Source organism: Dryobates pubescens, chromosome 36, assembly GCF_014839835.1.
Source record: "Dryobates pubescens isolate bDryPub1 chromosome 36, bDryPub1.pri, whole genome shotgun sequence".
Taxonomy (NCBI): Eukaryota; Metazoa; Chordata; class Aves; order Piciformes; family Picidae; genus Dryobates; species Dryobates pubescens.
Genome location: NC_071647.1, coordinates 1,713,255 through 1,735,359, shown reverse-complemented (window position 1 = coordinate 1,735,359; position 22,105 = coordinate 1,713,255). Strand labels below are relative to the sequence as shown.

General features: G+C 61.9%; 1 protein-coding gene across 1 annotated transcript in view; it reads right to left on the bottom strand.

The window, feature by feature from the left end:
* KPNB1 (karyopherin subunit beta 1) overlaps positions 1-20,033 on the bottom strand; it is a 32,633-nt gene extending 12,600 nt beyond the window's left edge. Inside the window, exons 1-11 of the mRNA XM_054176794.1 lie at positions 19,953-20,033; positions 19,566-19,624; positions 14,701-14,883; positions 13,669-13,869; positions 12,058-12,210; positions 10,730-10,789; positions 9,686-9,775; positions 8,943-9,053; positions 5,404-5,505; positions 2,876-3,100; positions 1,150-1,341 (exon numbers count right to left, since the gene is read on the bottom strand). Of these exons, the coding sequence (XP_054032769.1) occupies positions 1,150-1,341; positions 2,876-3,100; positions 5,404-5,505; positions 8,943-9,053; positions 9,686-9,775; positions 10,730-10,789; positions 12,058-12,210; positions 13,669-13,869; positions 14,701-14,883; positions 19,566-19,624; positions 19,953-19,992 (1,416 nt within the window). The 5' untranslated portion in view covers positions 19,993-20,033. The remainder of the gene's footprint in view (positions 1-1,149; positions 1,342-2,875; positions 3,101-5,403; positions 5,506-8,942; positions 9,054-9,685; positions 9,776-10,729; positions 10,790-12,057; positions 12,211-13,668; positions 13,870-14,700; positions 14,884-19,565; positions 19,625-19,952) is intronic.
* Between the last annotated feature and the right edge of the window lie 2,072 nt (positions 20,034-22,105).

Below are 22,105 nucleotides of genomic sequence, written 5' to 3'. Positions count from 1 at the left end.
AAGCACAGCCTCTCACAAATGGAGCCACACCAAGCCCCCCTCCCCCCTCCCCAGCAGCTTCCTCCTCACATCCAACCTGAGCCTCCCCTGGTGCACCTTGAGGCCATTTCCCTTTCTCCTCTGACAGGAGGCCCAGAGGACAAACCCTTCACTGCCTGTGGAAGCTGAGTTGCCATTCAGAGAGGCACAGGATGGGTTGGAAGGGAGCTTCAAGAGCAGGCAGTTGCAACCCCCCAGCCATGGGCAGGGACCCCTCCCCACCAGCCCAGCCTGCTCAAGGCCTCAGCCAGCCTGGCCTGGAGCACCTCCCTGGGCAGCCTGCTCCAATCCCTGACCACTCCTGCAGGCCAGGAACCCAATCTAAGCCTCCCCTGGTTATTTCCTCCCCCACCTCCCCTTGACTTCTTCCTGGCAGAGCCTCAAACCAGCCCTGAGCTGGCCTGAAGGCTCAAGAGCAGTGCTGTGTGCTGCAGGACCAGGCCAGGAGCCACCTCTGGAGCCCAGCTCAGGGTGCAAGCACCTGGGGTCTGTGCAGCTCCAGCTCACAGAATGGCTCAGGGGGGAAGGGACCTCAGGGCTCATCTCCTGCACCCCCCTGCCATGGGCAGGGACAGCTCTCAGCCAGACTCAGCTGCTCAGGGCCTCACCAGAGCCACCCAGCTGCACAGAAAGTACCCCATGAGAGAACCCCAGAGGGGCTCAGGCTGGGAGGGAGCTCAGGGCTCATCTGCTCCAACCTCCTGCCCAGGGACAGCTCTCAGCTTGGCTGCTCAAGGCTTCACCCAGCCTGGCCCTGAGCAACCCCAGGCAGGAGGCAGCCAGGGCCAGAGCCTCAGCAGCCTCCCACTGAGCAGCTTCTGCCTCAGCTCCACTCTGCCTCAGCCCCAAACCCTTCCCCCTGGGGCTGTCCCCAGCCCCCCTCAGCAGCAGTCTCTCTGCAGGATGCCTTCAGCAGCTCTGAGCTCCCCCTGGAGCCTTCTCCCCTGCAGGCTGCAGCCCCCCAGCTCCCTCAGCCTGAGCCCCCAGCAGAGCTGCCCCAGCCCTGGGCTCATCCTTGTGGCCTCCTCTGGGCTCCCTGCAGCAGCTCTGAGCCGCTCTGCCGCCGGGGGGGAGCGGAGGGGAGGAGAGGCCCTGCGGGGCTGGCCTTACCCAGCAGACATTGGAGGCCACCCTGGGCTCAGCACTCAGCCCCTCCATCAGGCACTGCAGCAGGGGGGCCAGGTAGATGTCGTTGATGGCAGCCTCGGGCAGCATCTCGCAGATCCTGCCCACGGTCCAGGCGGTTGTGTCGCGCACCACCACGCTGGGGTCCTTCATCAGCTCGATCAGGGTGGGCATGGCCTGGGCAGGCAGGGGCACAGCATCAGCCTCAGCCCTCCCAGCACAGCCCTCCCAGCCTGCTGCCACCCAGCATCTCCTGCCAGCTGCACACTGAGCCTTCCAGCCCAGCCTGCTGCCACCCAGCATCTCCTGCCAGCTCCCAGGGCTGCATCTGAGCCCTTCCAACCCACCCTGCTGCCACCCAGCCCCTCCTGCCAGCTCCACACTGAGCCTTCCAGCCCAGCCTGCTGCCACCCAGCCCCTCCTGCCAGCTCCACACTGAGCCTTCCAGCCCAGCCTGCTGCCACCCAGCCCCTCCTGCCAGCTCCACACTGAGCCTTCCAGCCCAGCCTGCTGCCACCCAGCCCCTCCTGCCAGCTCCACCACAGCTCCCAGGGCTGCATCTGAGCCCTTCCAGCCCAGCCTGCTGCCACCCAGCCCCTCCTGCCAGCTCCACACTGAGCCCTTCCAGCCCAGCCTGCAGCCACCCAGCCCCTCCTGCCAGCTCCCAGGGCTGCATCTGAGCCCTTCCAACCCACCCTGCTGCCACCCAGCCCCTCCTGCCAGCTCCACATCTGAGCCTTCCAGCCCAGCCTGCTGCCACCCAGCCCCTCCTGCCAGCTCCACAGCTGAGCCCTTCCAGCCCAGCCTGCTGCCACCCAGCCCCTCCTGCCAGCTCCACAGCTGAGCCCTTCCAGCCCAGCCTGCTGCCACCCAGCCCCTCCTGCCAGCTCCACAGCTGAGCCCTTCCAGCCCAGCCTGCTGCCACCCAGCCCCTCCTGCCAGCTCCACACTGAGCCCTTCCAGCCCAGCCTGCAGCCACCCAGCCCCCCCTGCCAGCTCCACACTGAGCCCTTCCAGCCCAGCCTGCTGCCACCCAGCCCCCCCTGCCAGCTCCACACTGAGCCCTTCCAGCCCAGCCTGCTGCCACCCAGCCCCTCCTGCCAGCTCCACACTGAGCCTTCCAGCCCAGCCTGCTGCCACCCAGCCCCCCCTGCCAGCTCCACATCTGAGCCCTTCCAGCCCAGCCTGCTGCCACCCAGCCCCCCCTGCCAGCTCCACACTGAGCCTTCCAGCCCAGCCTGCTGCCACCCAGCCCCTCCTGCCAGCTCCACCACAGCTCCCAGGGCTGCATCTGAGCCCTTCCAGCCCAGCCTGCTGCCACCCAGCCCCTCCTGCCAGCTCCACACTGAGCCTTCCAGCCCAGCCTGCAGCCACCCAGCCCCCCCTGCCAGCTCCCAGAGCTGCATCTGAGCCCTTCCAGCCCAGCCTGCTGCCACCCAGCCCCTCCTGCCAGCTCCACAGCTGAGCCTTCCAGCCCAGCCTGCTGCCACCCAGCCCCTCCTGCCAGCTCCACCACAGCTCCCAGTGCCACAGCTGAGCCCATCCTGAGCCCCTCCAGGCACGGGGACTCCACCACCCCCCTGGGCAGCACATCCCAGGGGCCAATTCCTCCCTCAGGGAAGAGCTTTCTCCTCAGCAGCTCTCAAGCCTTTGCTCCTCACACGAGAAGGCTCCCAGGCCCCTCAGAGGTTCAGCTGCCAGTGGGTCTCACCTGGATCACCAATGGTTTGAGCTGGTTTGGCTCTGGTCCTTCCAAGATGCTGCCAAAAGCCAGCACAGCTGCATCTCTGTACCTCCAGTCTGGGTTCTTGATGTGCTCCTTGATGAAGGGCAGCACGTGGGGCACAATGTCATCCTCACAGCAGGTGGCCAGCAGCATCAGGCAGACTCCTGCTGCTTTGCAGGGGTTCCAGTCATCATCATCATCATTTTCATCCTGGGAGAGGTGAGACCAGCACCAGGCTCAGTCTAGAGGGGGGTGGGAAAAAAAGCCCCCAGCCCTCCCAGGCAGCAGCCTGTGGGATCTCCCCAGGGTGGGAGCTGCTCTGCAGAGAGGAAGCCAGGGCTGGAAGCTGAGTGAGCTGCCCCTGCCAGGCTGCCCCCTGCCCCTGCCAGGCTGCCCCCTGCCAGACTGCCCCTGCCAGGCTGCCCCCTGCCTGGCTGCCCCCTGCCCCTGCCTGGCTGCCCCCTGCCCCTGCCTGGCTGCCCCCTGCCCCTGCCTGGCTGCCCCTGCCAGGCTGCCCCCTGCCAGGCTGCCCCCTGCCAGGCTGCCCCCTGCCCCTGCCTGGCTGCCCCCTGCCCCTGCCTGGCTGCCCCCTGCCCCTGCCAGGCTGCCCCCTGCCCGGCTGCCCCCTGCCCGGCTGCCCCCAGCCCCTGCCAGGCTGCCCCTGCCTGGCTGCCCCCTGCCAGGCTGCCCCCTGCCAGGCTGCCCCCAGCCCCTGCCAGGCTGCCCCTGCCTGGCTGCCCCCTGCCCCTGCCTGGCTGCCCCCTGCCCCTGCCAGGCTGCCCCCTGCCCCTGCCAGGCTGCCCCCTGCCCCTGCCAGGCTGCCCCTGCCCCTGCCTGGCTGCCCCCTGCCCCTGCCCGGCTGCCCCTGCCCGGCTGCCCCCTGCCCCGGCCCGGCTGCCCCTGCCCCCTGCCCCTGCCTGGCTTCCCCTGCCCCTGCCAGGCTGCCCCCTGCCAGGCTGCCCCCTGCCAGGCTGCCCCCTGCCAGGCTGCCCCCTGCCCCTGCCTGGCTGCCCCTGCCCCTGCCCGGCTGCCCCTGCCCCTGCCCAGCTGCCCCTGCCCCTGCCGGGCCGCCCCAGCCCCTGCCTGGCTGCCCCTGCCCCTGCCTGGCTGCCCCCTGCCCCTGGCTGGGCTGCCCCTGCCCCTGGCTGGGCTGCCCCCTGCCCAGGACGAGGCTGCCAGCTGCTGCCTGCCACACCTCCAGCAGCCTCACTCAGCTCCCAGGCTGCTTCCCCTCTCCTCTTGCTCCAGATGCTGTCCCTTTGATCCGGGCAGCAGCACAGAGTGGCCACTGGGAGCAGCTGAAGAGCTTCTTCCTCTTCCCCCTCACTGGCAGCCCAGATCCCTCTGAAGCTCTCTACCTCCTGACTCTTTCATCTGCCCTGCTCCGAGCAGCACTTTGGAGCCTCCTGCAAGTGAACTCTCTGCATCCAAGCAGAGACACAAACCAAGGAAGCAACTCCCCTGGAGGTGCCAAGGGCACCCAAAGTGGTTCCCCCTCCCCCCCAGCTCCTTGCTGGCAGCCAAATGAACTCCATGCTGCATGGCTTAATTAACAGTGCCTAATTAGCCCTGCTGAAGCACATGGCTCCTTTCCTTTTGATCAGGCTGGGCAGCTGAGGCCAAACAAGGCCCTGGGAAGTGCTCAGCAGGTGCTAGATGAAACTTGGGCTCCCCAGCTCAGGAAGCCAGGCCTGGGGCCTCCAGTGGTGCAGAGCCTGCTCTCTGCTCCTCTGGAGCCCACCCAGACCAACCCTACCCTGCCCCCCAGCAGGGCTCCCCCAGCAGCACAGTGCCCAGGGGGGGTTGGGAGCTCTGCTCAGCCTCTCTGGGCAGCCTGCTCCAGGCCTCCAGCAGCCTCACACCAAACAACTTTCTCCTCCTGGGCTGCACTCTGTGCCCCTTGCCCTGTCCCTGGGCAGCACTGAGCAGAGCCTGGCCCCAGCCTCTTGCCCCCCAGCCTTCAGCTCTGGCTGAGCACTGCTCAGCTCCCCTCTGGGGCTGCTCCTCTCCATGCTCTCAGCCTTTGCTCCTCACAGAGCTGCTCCAGGCCCTTCATCCCCCTCACAGCCCCCTCTGGGCCCTCTCCAGCAGTTCTCTGCCTCTCTTGATCTGGGGGGAGCCCCAAACTGCCCCCAGCCCTCCAGCTGTGGCCTCAGCAGGGCAAAGCAGAAGGGGAGGAGAAGCTCCCTGGCCCTCTCTCCCTCCTCACCATTTCACTGGGGCCACAGAAGCACTTCAGCAACACCAACCCCAAGCAGGTGTGAGGAGAGCCCAGCACGAGGAGGACCCCAGGGGCAGCCCCCCAGTCTCAGCCCTTGAAATCCATGCATCATTCCCTCAGAGTGGTGCATGATGTCTCATCACAGACCAGGGACTGCCCTCAACCACCTGAAGCACCCAGGAGGTGCCAAAGTCACCTCTGCAAGGCTGCAGTGGCCCCCAGGGACATTCTGCTGCTCCCAGGGTGGGTTTGGGGGGGTGGGAGGTGTGCAGCAGGGGGCTTTGCCACTCACCTGTTTTGTTAAGGTCTGGGTCAGGATTGGGACCAAATATTGCAGTGCTCCCTTGGCATAAAATTTGCTGGTGTGCTCTGGAGGCCTTCCCTGCTCTGCTGCCTGGAAGAGAAGGTGACACAAAGCCATCAAAGCCCAGAAATGCCTCCCAGGGGCTCAGAAAGGAGAGCAGGAGGCAACTCCCCAGTAGATAAAAACCTCCTCTCTGGCCTTGTTTGGTCCTCCCTCTCCATCCTAAACCCAAACAAAGCAGCTCAAGGCCACCCTGAGCCAAGCCCAGCTGGAATTTGTCAGCCCAAAGCTTTCTTCTGCTTCATTCCCAGCTGAGCCCCCCCCCCCCCCCCCAAAGAAACTAACCCACAGGCAGCAAAGAGAGAGCCTAGAGCTCAAACTGAACCTTTAATCCTTGGCTCTCCCTCGGGGGGGGTTGGGTTTAAGCCCCAGCTCTATCTTCACCTCCTTTGCCAAGCTGGTTGGGATGCATCTGGAGGCCTTCAAGGCTGAAGTGCTGATTTGCAGCTGGATGTGTGCAAGCAGCAGGCAGAACAATGCCCTCTCCCCCCCCAAAAGTTCATCTCCAGCCCCAAGGGATGACCACAGAATGAGCAGCTGGATTTGGAGCCCAGAAGTGCAGACCCAGAAGTGATCTTTGTCCCCTCCCAGCCCACAAGTTCAGGCCCAGAAGTGATCTTTTTGCCTCCCAGCCCAAAGCTCAGACCCAGAAATGATCATTTTTATTCCAGCCTAGAAGTTTAGAGCCCCTAAAGAATGAGTTTTGGTCTTTCACCCCAAAGTTCAGTCTCCTAAATGATCATTTCTTACCTCACCTCACAATTTTAGACCCAGAAATGACCTTTTCTTCCTTCCAGCCCAATGTTCAGACCCAGAAATGATCTTTTTCCCCTCCCAGCCCACAAGTTCAGACCCAGAAATGATCTTTTTCCCCTCCCAGTCCAATATTCAGACCCAGAAATGATCTTTTTCCCCTCCCAGCCCTAAGTTCAGACCCAGAAATGATCTTTTTCCCCTCCCAGCCCAATGTTCAGACCCAGAAATGATCTTTTCTTCCTTCCAGCCCAATATTCAGACCCATAAATGATCTTTTTCCCCTCCCAGCCCAATGTTCAGACCCAGAAATGATCTTTTTCCCCTCCCAGCCCAATATTCAGACCCAGAAATGATCTTTTTCCCCTCCCAGCCCAATGTTCAGACCCAGAAATGATCTTTTTCCCCTCCCAGCCCAATATTCAGACCCAGAAATGATCTTTTTCCCCTCCCAGCCCAATATTCAGACCCAGAAATGATCTTTTTCCCCTCCCAGCCCAATATTCAGACCCAGAAACGATCTTTTTCCCCTCCCAGCCCAATATTCAGACCCAGAAATGATCTTTTTCCCCTCCCAGCCCAATGTTCAGACCCAGAAATGATCTTTTTCCTCTCCCAGCCCAATATTCAGACCCAGAAATGATCTTTTTCCCCTCCCAGCCCAAAGCTCAGACCCAGAAATGATCATTTTTATTCCAGCCTAGAAGTTTAGAGGCCCTAAATAATGACTTTTGGTTTTCCACCCCAAAGTTCAGCCTCCTAAATGATCATTTCTTAGCTCACCTCACAAGTTCAGACCCAGAAATGATCTTTTTTCCCCTCCCAGCCCAAAGTTCAGGCCCAGAAATGATCATTTTTACTCCAGCCTGGAGTTTCTGACCCCCTAAAGAAGGATTCTTGGTCTTTCACCCCAAATTTCAGCCTCAAGGCAGCATTTTTCCTTTCACCTCACAACTTCAGCCTGATAAAGAATCACTTTTTAGGTGTGTCCCCCCCCAATTTTAGGCCCCCAAAGAAGCTATTTTCAGTTCAGCCCCAGAGCTGCTCCTTTCTCCCCAGCCCCCCCCCAGCATTTTAGCCCCCACTCAGCCCAGTGCTGTTTCACCCCAAGCCTTTACTCCATCATTTCCCTCTCCCCTCCCCCCCCCCCCCAGACCATAAATTCTCTCAGCCCTGAGCAATCTTTTTTGCTCACTGAGGCTGAAGCAAATCCCTCACCCCACCACCAGACCCCTCACCCCCCCAAACCCCCCCCAAACCCTTCCAGGCCTGTGGAGGAGCCAAGAACTCCTTCTCCCTCCTTCCCTGGGGCTGATGTAGCTCAGCAGATTGGAGCTGCTCAAGCCTCAGGGAAGCTCCAAGAGAGCCTCCCTGACCCTGAGGATTTGCTGGGCTGAAGCTGGGCTCAGCTTTCCCTGCTGGCTGCAGAGGAGCAGCCTGAGCTTGCCTGCCTCTGGATGCTGAGGAGGAGGCAGGCAGCTGCCATGCAGCATTTGCAGCACTTGGGGGTCACAGCCTGGTCCCAGCAGAAGCTGCCAGGGAAGCTTTTCCCCCCCCACCCTCTCTCCTTCCAGGAGCTTCCAGGCTGGGAGGGGAGAAATCATTTTGGTGACTCCCAGAAGGCAGCTGAGGCTGAGCTGAAAGCAGGAGGGGTGGCACTGGAGCTCCAGCAGGAGCTTCACATCCATGTCCTTTGCCAGGAGGCCACAGAGCTGCTGGAGAGAGCCCAGAGGAGGCCACAGGGATGAGCCCAGGGCTGGAGCAGCTCTGCTGGGAGCACAGGCTGAGGGAGCTGGGGCTGGGCAGCCTGCAGAAGGCTCCATCCTGTGAGTCCCTGGGCCAGAGCCTCAGCAGCCTCACACTGAGCAGCTTCTGCCTCAGCTCCACTCCAACCCTGCTCTGCCTCAGCTCCAAACCCTTCCCCCTGGGGCTGGCTCCAGCCCCCCTCAGGAACAGTCCCTCTGCAGCCTTCCTGCAGGATGCATTCAGGAAGGCAGCTCTAAGGTTCTCCCCCTCTGGAGTCCTCTCCATGCTGGCCCTCAGCCTGGTGCTGCAGCCCTTTGTGGCCTCCTCTGGCCTCACTCCAACAGCTCAGTGCCCTCCTTCTGCTGGGGACACCATGCTCCCTCCCTGGGGGTGCTCAAGGCCAGGCTGGGTGAGGCCTTGGGCAACCAAACCTAGCTGAGAGCTGCCCCTGCCCATGGAGCAGATGATCTCTGAGCCCTCCTAGGACACACCAAAGCTTCAGACCCTCCAAAGGAACCTCTCAAAGCTGTCCCAGCTCTAGGGACCTGCTCTCTACTAACCCAAAAGGGACACTGAAGAGAACTGCAGGAGCTGCCCTGTGGAAGAGCTGCCAGCTCCACACCTCCCTTCAGCAGGCAAAGCACTGAGGAGCTAAGCAGCAGAGAGGAACCCCACTGGGTACCCCAACACCATGCTGCTGCCTGCAGCCTCAGGAGCTGGGGGGGGCAGCCTCAGGTCTCAGCTTCTGTCAGAGTCATGCATCAGGATGCATCAGAGTGGTGCATGATGCCACATCACAGACCCAGCACCACCACACCAGCAGCTCAGAGGGGGGAGGGAAAGATCTCCTGCACTGTTCCACTCAGGAGAGCAGGAGGAGCCCCCAGTCCCCCAGGAGGAGCCCCCACTGCCCAAAGAGACCACCCAGGGCCATTCTGCTGCTTCTCAGATGTGGTTTGTGAGCTCACCTCAGATGCTTCTATGGCCAGGTCCATCTCCTCATCACAGACATTGGACCAGAACTCTATTCCCTGCAGGGCCACCTCATCTATGTCACTTTTCATTGCTTCAATTGTGATCTTCAGCAAGAGGAAAGAGAGGAGGGGGGAAGAGAAGGGTGGTCAGCAAGATGTTGCTCCTCAGATGTGTGCCCCAGCCTCTGGCCAGCCAGCAGCAGAAGACTCAAGAGTGTCTGAAACCAGATCCCCACCTTGTGCTCCAGGCCTGGCTGGCTGGGGGCCTGGAGCAACCTGGGCTGACCTTGTGGGCCCCTTCCAACCCAAACCACCCCAAGAATCCCTGGAATTACTCTTCCTGAAGTCAAACCCCCTCTGGAAGTTGCCATCAGGGCCTCAGAGGTTCTGCAGAGCAAGGCCTGCAGAGGCCTTGTGGAACACTGCCCAGGGGGAGGTGGTTGAGGCCTCACCCCTGGAGATCCTCAAGGTGAAGCTCCACAAAGCTCTGGGCCACCTGCTCCAGCGCAGGATGTCCCTGCTGACTGCAGGGGAAGCTGCACTTGGATGACCTTTGGAGGCCCCTTCCCACCCAGACCTCCCTGTGAGCTCTGGGAGCCTCCTGGCCTTTGCCAGGAGAGGGATTCCCAGGCCCAGCCAGCAAACCCAACCAGCAGGGGCCACAGAGGTTCCTCCTCCTCCTCTGGGGATCAGGGTGAAGGAGAAGGCAGCAGTGGGTGAGGAGCTCCAGCACTCACAGCAAAGAGGGCAGGCCCCATGTAGGTCTCCATGTACTGATAGTAGAGGGACATGATCTTCACCAGATTCTGTAAGGCAGCCACTCGTACCTGCAGCCAGGGAGAGAGGCAGGGCTGGCAGCTCTGAGAGCCAGGCAGGGCCACAACCTGCCACAGGCTGGCTCCAGGCTGCCCACTGCTCCACATCCCACCGCAAGCAGCTAACTGAACCTCCCCTGGTGCTTGGGCACTGCTTCAAGCTTCCCCTCTAGAATTCTGTTGGAGGTATCAGAGCTGGGAGCTCTGAGAGCCAGGCAGGGCCACAACCTGCCACAGGCTGGCTCCAGGCTGCTCATTGCTCCACATCCCACCACAAGCAGCTAACTGAACCCTCCCTGGTGCTTGGGCACTGCTTCAACCTTCCCCTCTAGAATTTGTTAGAGAGAAAGGATCAGGACTGGGAGCTCTGAGAGCCAGGCAGGGCCACAACCTGCCACAGGCTGACTCCAGGCTGCTCCTTGCTCCACATCCCACCACAAGCAGCTAACTGAACCCTCCCTGGTGCTTGGTTACTGCTTCAAACTCTCCTTCTGGAATTTGTTGGGAGAGAAAGGATCAGAGCTGGGAGCTCTGAGTGCTCTGAGAGCCAAGAGGAGTCACAACCTGCCACAGGCTGACTCCAGGCTGCTCATTGCTCCACATCCCACCACAAGAAGCTAACTTAACCCTCCCTGGTGCTTGGTTACTGCTTCAACCTTCCCCTCTAGAATTTGTTAGAGAGAAAGGATCAGGACTGGGAGCTCTGAGAGCCAGGCAGGGCCACAACCTGCCACAGGCTGACTCCAGGCTGCTCATTGCTCCACATCCCACCACAAGCAGCTAACTGAACCCTCCCTGGTGCTTGGCTACTACCTCAAGCTTCCCCTCTGCAATGTGTTTGAGAGCTCCAGACCTGCCCCTTGCATTTCACAGAGGCCTTTCCTTCACTTCCCAACTGCTTGGGGCTGCCAGAAAGGTTGTAAGCAGCTTGCCCCAACCCTCCCCCAGATACCTCATGCCACTCACCCTTGTGTCTGGACACTGAGTTGCTTCACAGACTACTTGCATAATAAAGTGCCTTTCAGACTGGAAAACAGAAAGAGAAGGAGGAATAAACCATCAGAACCTTGCCCCCAAAAGGCTTTGCAAACCTCCCTGGGGAGGCTGCCTTTGGAGCTTGGATGAGCACAGCACCCCTGAAGCACCCCAGGTGTTCCCTGCAGTGCTCTGAGATCATCTTCTTGCCCCCCTCCCACCCCCAACACCAACCCAGGACCCCCCCCCCAGGTTTCCAGCTGAGGAGGAGATCAAAATGGGATTCAAGGCACAAAGGTTTCAAGGGGAGAAGAGCAAAAAGGAAATGCTCTGCTTGTTTCCTGCACTGGCTTCAGGAAGCCTCAGAACTCAGCCAAGGGAAATGGCTCAAGGGGCAGCAGCTGAGTTACCCTCCCAGGGGGAAGAGCTTCATGCCCAGGTAGTGGCTTTTGGAACCCACTCAGGCACTAAATATGGGCTGAAGGGGTGGTGCCCCACTCAGCTCAGGGTCTGAAGGCTCCTGCTGGAGTCCCACCCACTCAGCAGCTACCTAAGGGGAGATTTGAAGACCCTCAAATCAGTTCCACCTTCTCCTGAAGGGATCCTGCAGGAAGGCTGCAGAGAGACTCCTCCTGAGGGTGTCCAGAGACAGGCCCAGGGGGAAGGGTTTGGGGCTGGCTTAGAGTGGAGCTGAGGGAGAAGTTCTTCACTGTGAGGCTGCTGAGGCTCTGGCCCAGGCTGCCCAGGGAGGCTGTGGCTGCCTCCTCCCTGGGGTGCTGAAGGCCAGGCTGGATGAGCAGCTGAGTGTAGCTGAGAGGTGTCCCTGGGCATGGCCAGGGGGGTTGGAGGAGATCATCTCTCAGGTCCCTCCCACCCTGAGCCATTCTAGGCTTGTCTCCCTGCTGGAGACCTAGAGGAGAGGACTTCATCCAGGGAGGAAAGGAAACAGATCAGCAGATGAGGCCTGCTCTGGGAGGTCCCCTGCAGACCTTCCTCCTCCCACCACTTCCAGTGGCCAAGTGAAAGGTGGCCTGCTGCCAGGCCACTTCAAAGTGCTGAGCCAAGCTTGTCCTGTCCCAGCTCCAGAGCTCAGCTTGAGGAGGGAGCAGAGCAACCACCAAGCTAAACTCTGAGGGCCAGGGCACAAACTCTTCCCCACCCCACCCCCAAAAGGTGCCCACAACCGAATCCAAGTCTCAGCTGCATCAGGTTTATGCATCAAAGCTCAGAGTGGTGCATGATCTCTCATCACAGACCATGGATTCAGCTTCCTCCCCCTGCCCCTCCTGCTCCCCCAGAAGGGCTTCCTCCCTCCTCACCTCTTTGTCAAAGTTTGCTTTGGTGAATTCCAACGAGTTGAGGAGTGCATTGGTGGCTGCTAGCTTCACATTGTTGCTGGGTTCCTCCTTCCTCATTCCCTGGATGATGGCTGTCAGGATCTCATTGGATTTGTCCTGAAGCTGCTCTGGGTCCTGACAAGAAGGGTTGGATGCACACAGAAAACAAAGCAGCAAATCATCACTTGCCAGCTGAAAAGCTTTGACCACCTGCAGCCAACAAGGGAGGAGCTGGGAATGCTCAGGAGGAAGAAGAGGAGGCTGAGGGAAGGCCTCAGTGCTCCCCACAGCTCCCTGGGAAGAGGTTGGAGTGAGGCTGGGGGTGGCCTCTTAACCCATCCCTCCTCCAAGCTCAGCCCCATCCCTCCCCCAGGCAGGACACTGAGAGGCTGAAGTAGCTCCAGAGAAGGGCAACAAAGCTGAGGGAGGGTCTGGAGCACAGGGCTGGGGAGGAGAGCATGAGGGAGGTTCAGCCTGGGGAAGAGGAGGCTGAGGGAAGGCCTCAGTGCTCTCCACAGCTCCCTGGAAAGAGGTTGGAGTGAGGCTGGGGTTGGCCTCTTAACACAAGGAACCAATGACAGGGCAAAAGGAAATGGCCTCAAGGTGTCTTGAAGAGCTACAAGGCCTTGCCTGTGCATCCAAAACCCTTCAGCTGAGGAGAAAGGAACTCCTCATGAGCAGAGAGGAGACTCCTCAGCCTCCAAGCTCAGCCCCATCCCTCCCCCAGGCAGGACACTGAGAGGCTGAAGTAGCTCCAGAGAAGGGCAACAAAGCTGAGGGAGGGTCTGGAGCACAGGGCTGGGGAGGAGAGCATGAGGGAGGTTCAGCCTGGGGAAGAGGAGGCTGAGGGAAGGCCTCAATGCTCTCCACAGCTCCCTAAAAGGAGGTTAGAGCCAGGTGGGGGTTGGGCTCTTCTTCCAAGGGAAAAGTTGATAGGACAGAGGGAAGCAGCCTCAAGTTGCACCAGGGGAGGTTTAGTTTGGCCATGAGGAACAATTTCTTCCCCAAAGGGTTGTCCAGGCCTGGCCCAAGCTGCTCAGGGCAGTGGTGGAGCTCCCATTCCTGGAGGGGTTTCACAGCCCTGGAGCTGTGGTGCTGAGGGCCAGGGGCTGGTGGTACCCTGGGGCAGGGCTGGCTTCAGGGCTGCACTCCATGACCTGAAAGGTCTTTCCCAACCAAACTGATTCCACTCTGTGACTGGATGGAGGCAGCTGTGAGGTTTCCCCAGCACAGCAAGCAACCTGATCACACAGCTGGGACCTCCAGCTGAAGTCCTCTCTTCCCAGCACCCCTCAGCCCCCAGGAGACTGCAAGCTGCACCCTCACAAAAGGTGACCTGGATTGGTGCTCCGTAAGCAGGTCAGGCACCAGCCTCCTGTGTGCACTGCCCATTGTTTGGCCAGCACAGAGACATCCCCTGCCACAAGGGATTGAAAAGAAACTAAGAGAGGTGTGAGAAGGGAAAGGCTGGAGGAGAAGAGGTCCTGGAGGAGGAGAGGAGGAGAAGAGGAGGCTGGGGCCAGAGCTCCGAACAAGTCCAGCGGAAGGTTTCAGGTGGTCCTAGCTCAAAGGGGGGCTGGGAAGCAGACTCACAATGTCCTGGCAGATGTAGCCAATGGCCTCCAACGTTGACTCCTTCATGTGCTCCGTGCTGTGCTGGTTGGTCACGTTGGTCACCAGCTGGGGGATGAGCTCAGGCCACTGGTTCATGGGGATCTCGGCGCAGGCGATGCCGGCCACGCACTGGGAGGCCGAGCTGGGCCTGTAGGTTTCTGTGCCCAAGGTCTGCAAAACCTGCAGGGGGAAAGCAGCAGAGGTGCTGTGGGGCTCAGCCAGCAGGGCAGGGGGGCTGCCACTGCAGGCATGGAAGCAGAGAATGGTTTCCTCTCTCCCGGAGAGGGTGGTCAGGCCTCGGACGGCGCTGCCCAGGGAGGCGGTGGAGTGACCGAGCCTGCAGGGGCTGAAAGGTGGTTTGGATGTGGTGCTTGGGGACACTCTGCCCTTGGAGGGCAGGATTAATGCTTGGACTTGGTGGTCCTCAGGGTCTCTTTCCAACCTGACTGTTTCTGTGACTCTGGTTTGGGTGGGAAGGGATCTTTAGAGCTCATCCCAGTCCAATGCCCCAAGCAGAGCAGGCTGCCCAGAGCCCCCAGCAGCCTGAGCCCTCCCTGGGCAGCCTGTGCCAGCATCTCCCCACCCTCACTGGCAAGAATCCCCTCCTCATCTCCAGTGGAATGTGCCCCTGCCCATGGCAGGGAGGTTGGAGTAGAGGGTCTCTAAGGGCCCTGCCAGCCTGAGCCATTTCCATGCTTCTGTGACTGCTGAAGCCGTTCCAGCACGAGGACCAGCAGGAGAGTCAGGATCGCTGCTGGGGCAGCCACTTCCATCAGCTGCTGCAGCCACAGCAGGGCGCTCAGAGGCTGCTTGGGCACTGCACAGCAGCAGCCTGGAGCTGGGTCAGGGTTTTCAACCCAGCCCTCCGGATTTTTCAACCCCAACACCGGCAGGTATCTCACCCAGCACCCAAGGTGCAGCTCTGGGGAGGGAGGCACAGGCTGGGCAGGAGGCTCAGCGTGAGGCAAGCAGAGGAGAAGCTAAGGAAGCCCCAAAAGGGAGCAGACTCACGTAGTTCTTGACCTCCCTGCGGGCGTTGGTGTCGATGGCCAACCATCGCTGCTGGTACTGGGCCTTGATGTCGGGGTCCTTGGAGGTCAGGGAGTTCTTGATCTGCAGGCCGGCCGCCACCCGAGCCACCTGGCTGTTGCCAGGGTTTGCCAGGACTCTGGACAGTTCCACCAGGAAGGTTGGCTGCCGAGAGAGGCAGGGTCAGCACCCGGCCTGCCACCCGCCCAGCCGCGCCGCCCCCCAGCGCCCCACGCCGCCCCCCAGCGCCCCACGCCGCCCGCGGCCCCCCCGGGGCTCTGCGGCCACCCCATGGACCCCCCGGGGCCCTGCGGCCATCCCATGGACCCCCCGGGGCCACCCCATGGACAGGAGAGGCCCTGTGGCCACCCCATGGACCCCCCAGAGGCCCTGTGGCCACCCCATGGACCCCCCAGAGGCCCTGTGGCCACCCCATGGACCCCCCAGAGGCCCTGTGGCCACCCCATGGAACCCCCAGAGGCCCTGGGGCCACCCCATGGACCCCCCAGAGGCCCTGTGGCCACCCCATGGAACCCCCAGAGGCCCTGGGGCCACCACCCCATGGCCCTGCAGCCACTCCATGGACCCCCCCCCAGCAAAACCACAGTCAGTAAAGGTCCTGCACCCACTCTCCATCACCAGCCCAACAAAACCACCGCCAGTGACCCAGCACCAGCACCCCAGGGCTCCCTGGGTCCTGCACCAACCCAGCCACCTCCAACCCCCCAGCACCCCAGGGCTCCCTGGGTCCTGCACCAACCCAGCCACCTCCAACCCCCCAGCACCAGCACCCCAGGGCTCCCTGGGTCCTGCACCAACCCAGCCCAGCCACCTCCAACCCCCCAGCACCAGCACCCCAGGGCTCCCTGGGTCCTGCACCTACCCAGCCCAGCCACCTCCAACCCCCCAGCACCCCAGGGCTCCCTGCAGGTCCTCCTCCCCCAGGCTGCCAGCACCCAGCCCGCACAGCTCCATGCCCAGGTCAGGGTCATTAAGCTCCTAATGAGCACCCCTGGGAAGCCAGGTCAGATGGCAGCCACTTGGCTGGAGCTGGGCTTCAGCTTCCTGCAGTTCACCTTCCCTGCTCCTGCCTGCTCTAAGCACCCAGCTCTGGGGAGGGACCAGCACCCTGCTGATGGCCTTGCTGCGAGGGGAGCGCCCAAAGCACAGCCCTGGAGCGCCTTTGGTGGGGGGCAGAGGTCCCTCCCCGCAGCCCAAGGGGCACAGCACCACTCAGGCAGCCACAGAATGGGTTTGGGCCACGGAGTGCGAGCCTGAACCCAGCCCTGCCCCAGGGCACCACCAGCCCATGGCCCTCAGCACCACAGCGCCAGGGCTCCGAGACCCCTCCAGCAGTGGGGACTCCACCACGGCCCTGGGGGGACTGGGCCAGGGCTTGGCAGCCTTCAAGGGGAAAGAAATTGTTCCTCATGGCCAACCTAAACCTGCCCTGGTGCAACTTGAGGCCTTTCCTCTTCTTCCATCACTTGTTCTTTGGGAGAAGAGGCCAAGCCCCACCTGCTCCAGCCTCCTCTCAGGGAGCTGTAGAGAGCCAGGAGGTCTCCCCCCAGCCTCCTCTTCTCCACACTAACCACCCCCAGGTCCCTCAGCTGCTCCTCACCAGCCCTGTTCTCCAGAGCCTTCTTTGCTGCCCCAACCACTGTGGTTCTGAGCCAGCTGAAACCCTCAGCACCCCTCCAGGGAACCTCTTGTTTCCTGCCCTAGACCCTCCCTCACTGCTGCCCACCTGGAGATGAATCCCCACAAAGAGGGGGATGAAGGCAGCCAGCATTTGCTCCCATTCCCAGGGGAGATCCCAACAGAACCTCCTCACTGAAGCCATTCCCAGGGGAGATCCCAACAGAACCTCCTCACTGAAGCCATTCCCAGGGGAGATCCCAACAGAACCTCCTCACTGAAGCCATTCCCAGATGAAATCCCAACAGAACCTCCTCACTGAAGCCATTCCCAGGGGAGATCCCAACAGAACCTCCTCACTGAAGCCATTCCCAGGGGAGATCCCAACAGAACCTCCTCACTGAAGCCATTCCCAGGGGAGATCCCAACAGAACCTCCTCACTGAAGCCATTCCCAGATGAAATCCCAACAGAACCTCCTCACTGAAGCCATTCCCAGGGGAGATCCCAACAGAACCTCCTCACTGAAGCCATTCCCAGGGGAGATCCCAACAGAACCTCCTCACTGAAGCCATTCCCAAGTGAAATCCCAACAGAATCTCCTCACTGAAGCCATTCCCAGGGGAGATCCCAACAGAACCTCCTCACTGAAGCCATTCCCAGGGGAGATCCCAACAGAACCTCCACACTAAAGCCATTCCCAGGGGAGATCCCAACAGAACCTCCTCACTGAAGCCATTCCCAAGTGAAATCCCAACAGAATCTCCTCACTGAAGCCATTCCCAGGGGAGATCCCAACAGAACCTCCTCACTGAAGCCATTCCCAGGGGAGATCCCAACAGAACCTCCTCACTGAAGCCATTCCCAGATGAAATCCCAACAGAATCTCCTCACTGAAGCCATTCCCAGGGGAGATCCCAACAGAACCTCCTCACTGAAGCCATTCCCAGGGGAGATCCCAACAGAACCTCCTCACTGAAGCCATTCCCAGGGGAGATCCCAACAGAACCTCCTCACTGAAGCCATTCCCAGATGAAATCCCAACAGAACCTCCTCACTGAAGCCATTCCCAGATGAAATCCCAGCAGAACCTCCTCACTGAAGCCATTCCCAGGGGAGATCCCAACAGAACCTCCTCACTGAAGCCATTCCCAGGTGAAATCCCCCTTTTACTGAGCAAGGAAGCACAGGCAGGATGTTCAGACACCCAGCTGAGAGCCTTTGAGAAGCAAACTGCACTCAGGTTCAAGGGGCAGAAGCTTCTTTGGGTTCCTCATCCATAAAGGAGCAAACAAAAAGCTGAGGCTCCCAAATTCCCTTCCCCTGGAGCTGGAAGCCCTAACTCCAGCTAAAGATGAGCAGTGTGAGATGGAGCCTTCAAGGCTCAGAAGCAGATGTGGACGACCTCAGCTCTCACCCCTACAGAGGTGGCAATGAAGAACTGCCACAAAAGGACCCAAATGAGCTGTGGGGAGGAGGAGGAGAGGAGGAAGAGCAAGCTGCAGCTCCAGCAACCAGCTGGGAGATCACTTCCAGCTTTAGATGCAGAGCCCCTCACTCAACCCTGCATCTCCAAGCCTCCCCCCTCAACTCCCCCCCTGCAAAGGGCACAGCCCCCAGCCCTAAATCCTCATCCTCCTTTCAGAGCCAAGCCTTTAACCACCCTCACGACCTGCACTGAGCTCCTCACCCCCTTGCCTTGCCCAAGGCTGGGCCACTCCATGCTCCCACCCCACACCAAGGCACCAATCTTCCACCCCAGCACGAGTTCTGCTTCCTCTGCTCGCTGCCTTGGCCTGGCTCCCACAAGGTAGGGAGCAGGAACCTGTCCCTGCTCATAGCAGGGAGCTGGAGCTGGGTCTTTAGGGTCCTTTAGGGTTCCACTTAGCAGCATCTCTCTTTAGGGGCCTCTTAGGGCCCCCCTCAGCTGCACCTTTAGGGGCCTCTTAGGGCCCCCCTCAGCTGCACCTTTAGGGGCCTCTTAGGGCCCCCCTCAGCTGCACCTTTAGGGGCCTCTCCAGCCCAAACCATTTTGTGACTCCATCATAAATGGCACCTAAAAACTTAGGGCATCCCTCAAAGCTCTTCAGAGGGCCTGAGCCCCAAGAGCATGAACAGCTCACCCCCAAATCCTTCCCCCACCACAGCCCAGGAGGCTTTAACCTAAGTGGGGGCCATTCTAAGGCTGGGATTCAGAGAATTTGGCCTCCCAAATGAAACTCTGCAAAGGCCACCTGAGTTCTGACTGCAGGGCACATCTCCACACCTTCAAAGGGAGACACAGAAAGGCAACCACTGCACCCTTCCCAGCTTGCCAGCAGTGCCAACTGCAGGATGCCAGCCTGGGCTGCGTGGTGCTGCACCGGGAACCAGCACCCCTGTGCCGTCAGCCACCCCTAAGGAGAGCCCCCAAACCTCCCCTTGCCCCTGCAAGCCAGGGAGCTGCTGCTGCACCACACCTTGACTAAGCAAAAACTCCACTCCATGAACTGCACCTTCCCGCAGCAGCTGATGGGCGACAGGCAGCACTTGGGCTCCTTCCCCTCCCTTTTTAAAGCCTTTCTAAAGGCTTTTTCAGTCGTTTTGCTTTGTTTTAAAGGCCAGGGAGGGGATCACTTCAGTCCCTGCTCTTCCACTGCCCACCGGAGCTCCCCCAGCGCCCACCGGGGTCCCCTCTCTTGGCTGGGGGTAAAACCACAACCTCCAGACACCCTCAAGACCCCTCTTGACCTCCCCAGTTCCCCTTTTCCCGGGACACCGGAGCACCGGGGCCGCTCCGGGGCCTCCATGCCGCTCGGTACGGAGCCGAATAACCCGATGCCGGTGTAGTTCGGAGGGAAGGGAGGCGGCTTGGGAGCCAGGAGGGCCGGGAAGCCGGCGGGGCCGGCGGCGGAGAGCGGCGGGGCCCGGGCAGCGATGGCCGCTCCCGCACATGGCCCGCGGCCGCTCCCGCAGCCGGCACCGCCCCTCCGCCCGGCGCCGCCTTCCTATTGGTGGGCAAGGAAGAAAGCCGCGCTGCCATTGGCTGAGCGCAGCAGCCGGGCGCGGGCAGGGTAGGCTGCGCTCCATGGCGGTTCGGCCTGGCCTGGCCGGGCGGGGCTGAGCTGGGGGAGGGGGGGGATAGGTTGAGGTGGGAGCGTCCGCTGCCGGTCCCGGTTCCCGCAACCCCCAGTCCCGCTCCTAGTTCCCGATCTGTCCCCGCACGCTCACCAGGTTCTCGATCGCTGCCTGCTCCAGGAACTTCTGCGCCGCCTCAAGCTCGGAGCGGTCTGCGGGGAGGGGAGGGGGGTGGGGAACCGGGGAAGGAAGGAAGGGGGGGGGGGGGAACCGGCGTCAGTCCGCGGGTGCGCGGGGCCCAACTGCCCGGCCCTCAGCTACCGCTAACGGACACCGCGGCCCAGCCACACACAGCCCGGTTCCTGCCTCCCGGCCGTACCACCCCGCGGCCTTTCCCTGCCGGCACCACCGCCCACGCCCTCCCGGGCCCGGGGCCGCTGCCGCCTCGGCCTCCCCAGGGGTGCCCCGCCCGGCCCCGCTGGGCCTACCCGCCGCTTTCCCTCCCTCAGGCCGGCCACAGCGCCGCCGCCCGCGCCCTACCCGGCGAGACCGTCTTCTCCAGGATGGTGATGAGCTCCATGGCGGCGGCGTGGCGGCTCCGGCGCCGGCGGGAGAGGAGAAGGGGGGAGGGGGGGGGGTAAGGGGAAGGGGGGGGGGGGGGGAGGGAGGGAGGAAAGCGGGGCGGGCCGGAGCCGGAGGAGGGAAGGGAGGGGAAGGGAAGAAAGCCGGGGCCTGCCCCGCGGACACGGCCGAGGGAGGGGTCCCGGGCGGAGGCCTGTGGCGGGGCAGGGGGCGGCGGGCAGCGGCGGCTCCTGCTGCTGCAGGCGGCGGAGGGAGAAAAGGGGCCGCGCGAGCGGGTCGGGCGCGCGCGCGCACACCGAGCGGGGGCCGGCCGGCGGAGGGATACCAGCCGCGGCCCGCCGCCCCGCTATCGCCGCGCTGATTGGCCGGCAGCTCCCGGCGGCGTGCGCTCCTATTGGTGGGGTCAACCGGGGCGCGGCTATTGGCGGGTAACGGGGAGGAAGGGTGAGGGCGGAGCTTCCGGCGGCGAGCTCCGTGATTGGGCGGTGCCGCGAAGGGCGCCCCCGGCGGCTTTGGGGGAGGCGGCCACGTGGGGGCCGCGCCGCGGGCAGGCAGGGGCTGGCTCCGTGCTCACCGGCCCCGGGCACCGGCTCCCATCGCTGCACGGCCCGGAGCGGCCCCTTCTGCTCCCCTTCCGCCCCCCTTCCGCCTACCCACTCACCCCCGGAACCGGCCCGGGGGGTGGGAGCCACGTGCTGGGTGCGATCGGCACCGCAGCGCCAGGGGGAAACCTGGAGCCCCAGGAAGGAACCGGCCCCCGTGTCGCTGCCGGGGGTTAAACGCTGCACCGCATGAAGGCTCAGGGGTGGGGAGGTGGATATGGACGGGACAACGGCTGCCTCGGCGCCGGAGAGCTGCGCTTAGCCCGGCGTCCCGCGGGAAGCGGTGGCGGTAACCCGTGATGAAGGCTGCAGGGCGGGGAGAGAGCCCCGGAGCTGCACTGCCAGGGCTGTCGCTGAGTAACTGACAGGAGAAGCAATTAGGAACTCGGTCAGGCTGCGGTGTGAGGCTAAACAAACCGAGGCTCCGAGGAGAAGGGACAGTGACCGGGAGGAGCCACACCAGCCCCTCGCACCCTGGGGGCAGCGCGGAGCAGGCAGGGACGAGCCCGGCTCCGGGCAGAGGTGCATTGGTTCCTGCAAGGAGGTTTGAGTCAGGTAGGCAGCAGGAAATAAGTGCCAGGACAAGAGGAAATGGCCTCGGGTTGCCCCAGGGCAGGTTTAGGTTGGCCATGAGGAGCAAGTTTTTCCTCCGAAGGGTTGTCAAGGCCTGGCCCAGGCTGCCCAGGGCAGGGATGGAGTCCCCATGCCTGGAGGGGTTTTGGAGCTGTGGTGCTGAGGGTCCCGGTTTGGTGGCACTGCCAATGTCTTCCATCCAAACCCCCACTGAGATCCTGCACCGTTTTGGTGTCCCTGGGGCACTGCACCCTCAGCAGCCTTGGTGGCTACACACAGTTCTGATGGGCAACATCCCAAAGAGGTGGTGATGAGGAGGAGGAGGAGGAGGCAGCTCATCACATGAACCCCACTTTAGCCCTTTCCTCCCCCCATAACTCTTGCTGGGCCTGTCCTGACCCTCTCCTGAGGGAGAAATCATTCCTCACGAGGGAGAAATCCTTCCTGAACCTCCTCTGCTGCAACCTGAGGCCATCCTCTCTCATCCTCACCCTCTCCTGAGGCTCAGAAGTGCCCTGGCTCTCCAATGACCAAAACAAACCCTCCCCCCCCGCCCCAAACTCTGCTGTTAAGTGACCAAATCCCAGGCTTGGCTTTGCTGAGGAATTAAAATCTCTCTCTCCCTTGTTTTTCCCTTTCCCCCTTTTGCAGGCAGGAGAGCCCAGGCCCAGCCTGTCTGCTGAGCCCATTCAGTTTGCTCAGTGACCACAAGCTCTGTTGTTTTTGTCCCCCTCCTTCAACTGCTTGCATGTCATTTGCATTGTTTGAAGCCCGGCCCGGCTCACCTCGGCTCGCAGCTGCGGTGCTTTGCTGCTTTCAGCCCCACCGCAGGGCCCTGCTGGCAGCGCAGCTTTGCAGAGGTCTAACTTTGTCCCTGTGCAAGAAGCAGAAGAGAAAGCAGCTTAGCTCCCCCCACCCCCCACCCCCTGCCCCGAG